Source organism: Myotis davidii, unplaced genomic scaffold, assembly GCF_000327345.1.
Source record: "Myotis davidii unplaced genomic scaffold, ASM32734v1 scaffold370, whole genome shotgun sequence".
Lineage (NCBI taxonomy): Eukaryota > Metazoa > Chordata > Mammalia > Chiroptera > Vespertilionidae > Myotis > Myotis davidii.
The window spans coordinates 6,326,155-6,329,650 of NW_006288615.1; the positions used below are offsets into that span (position 1 = coordinate 6,326,155).

The 3,496-nt window shown below is 56.0% G+C and overlaps 1 protein-coding gene across 3 annotated transcripts in view; it reads left to right on the top strand.

Moving 5' to 3' along the window:
• MLPH (melanophilin) overlaps positions 1–3,496 on the top strand; it is a 30,150-nt gene that overhangs the window by 10,387 nt on the left and 16,267 nt on the right. For 2 of the 3 annotated variants that reach the window (XM_015561890.1, XM_006760468.2), the window contains exons 3-4: positions 79–191; positions 2,686–2,789. In XM_015561890.1, the coding sequence (XP_015417376.1) occupies positions 79–191; positions 2,686–2,789 (217 nt within the window). Of the gene's footprint in view, positions 1–78; positions 192–1,747; positions 1,787–2,685; positions 2,790–3,496 lie in introns of all 3 variants that reach the window. The other variant, XM_015561889.1, reaches the window with a different exon arrangement.

A 3,496-nucleotide genomic window follows, 5' to 3' on the forward strand; every position in this document is an offset into this window, starting at 1 on the left:
CTACCTGAAGAATGGTGGGCAGTGTGTGTGGTGGTTGGGCACAGCAGTGCTGCAGGCCTGAGCTCCATCTCTCTGCAGAGTCGTGAAGATGGGCTCCCTGGAGTGGTACTACGGACACGTGAGGGCCCGCTTCAAGCGCTTCGGAAGTGCCAAAGTGATCCGGTCCCTCTGCGGGCGGCTGCCAGGGGGAGGTGAGGAGTGGGTGGAGGGAAGGGTGGGGTCTGGGAACCCATTTTGCTCCCAGGCATGTTTTACTGTTTCAGGACCAAGCAGATTCCTTTGGCACCTGCGTCTGCGTACCTGTCAGTACCTGTGCCTGGTGTTTTGATGGGGTTGGCTGCTTGCTGAGTGAGGTGCAGCCTTCTGCACCCTGGCCGGGCCTGGCCCTGGGAAGTCCTGCATGTTGACATCCCCACCCTCTGAAATCGTGTTTTCTCAGAGCTCTGTAGCAAGTGGAGAACTCACAGCCAAGGCTCTCAAACTCAGCAGCTGATGGAATAGCCGGGCCTAGTTCTTCCTTTGTGTCCCCAGGTCCTCCCTCCCTGGGTGGAGTACTTGGAGGGCGACACATTGATAAATCCTCCAAACCAGGACATTTTTAGGAGTGAGAGAGGCCTCCTGACAACCACGCTGAGACCACAGACATGACTAGGAGGGCCCTAGCAACACGGAGGGACTGGCTCCCCATTCTTGGGGGTTCTTTCTCCTTTCTTCCTCAAGCTGCTTCTTCCGGGCTAATAGCTTTGTCTCAGGCTGGAGCCCAAAAAAGTCCCACCTCCCATGCCTGCTCTGCCAGCCAGGAGCCAGTGAAGGGTCTCCCTGCAGCCGAAGGAGCTTGGCTGGGCCCTCCGCAGGGCCAGGGGCAGGAGCCACAGGCAGCACAGGAAGATCCACACTACAAAGCATCTGAAATCTCACCCCCAAAGTCGGCTGCGGGTAGCAGGAAACCACAGGCCACATCAGAGCCCTGGGGACCTGGGCCCTGCCCTGGGAGGTGCTTATTGCCAGGGACCTGGGTGGGCTCAGGAATCTGGATGACGTAGAACAGTGGTTCTCAACCTTCCTAACGCCGCTACCCTTTAGTACAGTTCTCATGTTGTGGTGACCCACAATTTCATTGTTACAAATTGAACATAATTAAAGCATAGTGATTAATCACAAAACAATATGTAATTATATATGTGTTTTCCGATGGTCTTAGGCAACCCCTGTGAAAGGGTCGTTCGACCCCCAAAGGGGTCACAACCCACAGGTTGAGAACTCCGACTAGAAGGACACAGGGTCCAGAGCTCAATGAGTGAGTCCAAGTGGCCAGGAGCCTGCCAGTTTCAAAACTGTCTCTGAGAGCCAGGAGGTGGCGCTGTGGGGCCGCAGGAACCCGGCTTCCAGCCACAGCAGAGGCTCCTGGCCCCTGGGAGGCAGGTCTCAGGTCCCTACAGTGACCTCCCCCAGGACTGTCTCTCTGCTGGGGGCCCCAAAACACAATCCCCTGAGAAAGGGTGCAGGGAAGCCTTATGGCTAATGAAAGTAGACAAACAAGCGATTGCAGTCCCAGCCAGGACCTGCTGCAGGCCCTGTGCAGCTGTGGGGCGCCCTGGGTCAGCCGAGCGGTGGTTTCCCAGAGGCCCCAGGACTGGATGGCGGGAGCTGCAGGAAGCAGTGTGGGTGGAGCCGCCTCTCTCCTGTCCTGGAGCTCACCGCTCCCCGCAGGGCTTCTTTCTTCTCAGCCCCTCCTCTGTGGTTGTAGGTTTGTCTGACAGAGCACATAGCTCCCCCGATGTCCACAGTAAGTCCTTCTTGCTCAGACATTTTTATCTTCATTTCCACCTCCCCACCAAGCAATCTCTGCTCCATGTCAGGAACATGGGAAATCCTTTGGGTTTCTTTACCCGTGACTCAACAGCCAGAGGTGGGCTCATATCAAAGCCTTGTTCCATGTTTGGAGGGTTATGTAAGGGGCTGATAACCAAAGGGTCGTGGAGATCCTGCTCATTTCGAGCAGAGGGGCAGGGACACCACCCTGACCGGTCACACACACCTGGGCCTTTGGAAACCCATGTCCACATTCCCTCGATGCAGACAGAGTCCACGTCACAATGCCCTCGGTCTGGCTGTTTGATGTGAGTTTCAAGACTCACTCTTCAGAGAGGGGCCCTGGTTGGCTGGCTGGTGCTCACGTCTGGGGGCAGAGGAGGGGCGGAGAAAGGAAGAAGAGGGCCCCGGGGCTGAGCCTCCCTCCCTCCCAGCTGTGCCTGAGGCCTGGCCTGCGGATAAGAGACTGCGGGGAGAAGTGCTTTGTTTGGGAAAAACAAGACTTAGCTCTAAGCCTCCTTCAGGGGGTCAGTAACTGCGGGGTGAATTCCTGCAGGTGTGACCCTGATAAAATTGATGCAGAGCACTGGTTTTCTGCTGTGATGAGAACCAGCTGTAACTGATGCTCGGATAGGTCATTGTAAGATCAGCAGAGGGTCTTGCCTGGATGTTTTTCGATGGGTGGATGGTGAATAGAAAATGGCTGGATGGTGGGTGGTGGATGGATGGATAGTGATGGATGAGGAACGGATGGATGAGTGGGTGGGAGGGTGAGTGGATGGAAGGATAGGTGCGGGGGTCGGGGGGAGACAAAGGGTTTGCCTCCAATCTGTTTCTCCCTAAATGGAGTCATCATGCAGGTGTCTGTTGCAGGTGGGCCTGAGCCAAGCCCAGGAGAGAGAAGTAGAGACAGTGAGCATTCCGATACAGATGGAGAGCTGGACACAGGGGCTCAGACCCAGCCCCTTGGCAGCAAAGTAAGTCTTCCCCAACCACTTCCACCACTCCCGGGGCTGCAGCCTTGGGTTCTGACTTCCTAAAAAACTCAGTGCTCCCAGGGCTCCACTATAGCCTGAGCGCTGAGCCTCTGCCTCCCTTTGCCGCGCCCCGACCATCTCTGTGGGCGATTCGCACCAGAGAGAATGCTTTCAGCATAAGGTCACTGGCACCTGGGAAAGCCCCAGCAAGCTGTGGGTGGGCAGAGGCTGCAGGGAAGGCTGCCTAGACCCGCAGACTGCCTGGCCCTCGGCCTCAGCCGCTGGAGCACGGTTGGGAGGGCAGGGGCCAGGGGGCACACTGGTGTCACCCTAAGGCGGCCTTTGCACCTTTCAGGGACATAAATCCCTCGGACTCTGCGAGCTTTTTTGCTTTTTTCTAGGACAAAACATGAGCCTTGTTTTTATTGGTGTTTCTGTTTTCACTTATTTTTAATTTATTTATGGTGATAAAGACACGCAAAGTATCCCCTAGGGTTTCTGGGTAGGATGATGGAAGGGGAGCAGTTGGAGGGGAGCAGGTTGAAGGGAGGGGTGGGTCAGGCAATGGTGAGTATAGATGGAGCCACTTGGAGAGAGACACAATGCTGGCCAGGTCGAGCTGGCTGCTCTGGGGGGCGGGGGAGGGGGGAATATATGCATCTGTTTATGACAAAAGTATGTTTGTGCCACTTCCTAAGCTTCCAGAA